We start from the raw sequence: 858 nt of genomic DNA on the forward strand, positions 1-858 counted from the left end.
TCAAATGGAATGGGAGGAAGGACGACCCATTCCCTAGCAAACCATTCTTTTAGCTTTAGCTCACTTCCCAGGGACGAAGTTTGTTGCATAGGCCCAAGCATTGTTACCGACAGGGTCAGCAAGGTGATCAGCCAAGTTCTCCAGGGGTCCCTTTCCAGTCACAATGGCCTGAACAAAGAACCCAAACATGGAGAACATTGCCAACCTCCCATTCTTGATCTTCTTCACCTTCAATTCAGCAAAAGCTTCAGGATCATCAGCAAGCCCAAGTGGGTCAAAGCTACCACCGGGGTAGAGTGGGTCAGTGATTTCTCCAAGCGGTCCACCTACAACCCTGTATCCCTCAACAGCACCCATCATGATAACCTGCGTAGCCCATATTGCCAGAATGCTCTGTGCATGGATCAAGCTTTGGTTGCCCAAGTAATCCAATCCACCCTCAGAGAAAATCTGTGCACCGGCCTTGAACCACACTAATTCACCAAACTTGACACCATTGCGTGCAAGAAGCTCTGGGAAGACACAACCAAGAGCTCCAAGCATAGCCCATCTGCAGTGGATGACCTCAAGCTCCCGGTTCTTGGCGAATGTCTCGGGGTCGGCAGAGAGCCCAACAGTATCCCAGCCATAGTCACCGGGGAATTCACCTGTAAGGTAGGATGGAGGCTCACTGGAGAAGGGTCCCAGGTACTTCACACGGTCGGGGCCGTACCATGGGCTGCCGGAGGAGACGGATTTTGATGCCGCCTTCCTCATGGTTATCCTTCCCTGACCTAGAAGATTAGAGTCCAATGGGGAAAGCTTGACTGCCTTTCCGGCTAGAGAGGGAGAGGAGAGAGCCATAGTCGAAGCCGCCAT

General features: G+C 52.2%; 1 protein-coding gene across 1 annotated transcript; it reads right to left on the reverse strand.

The window, feature by feature from the left end:
* Positions 1–858, reverse strand: LOC149005195 (chlorophyll a-b binding protein 40, chloroplastic-like). The gene has a single exon (XM_089168310.1). The coding sequence runs from the start codon at positions 856–858 to the stop codon at positions 61–63; it is 798 nt and encodes a 265-aa protein (XP_089024436.1). The 3' UTR covers positions 1–60.

The sequence above is a fragment of the Hakea prostrata genome, chromosome 9, assembly GCF_041222555.1.
Source record: "Hakea prostrata isolate BN-2017 chromosome 9, UWA_Hpros_2, whole genome shotgun sequence".
NCBI classification, from domain to species: domain Eukaryota; kingdom Viridiplantae; phylum Streptophyta; class Magnoliopsida; order Proteales; family Proteaceae; genus Hakea; species Hakea prostrata.

Coding starts and splice junctions, on each gene's coding strand:
- LOC149005195 (XM_089168310.1), bottom strand. CDS start 858: ATGGCGGCTTCGACTATGGCTCTCTCCTCTCCCTCTCTAGCCGGAAAG.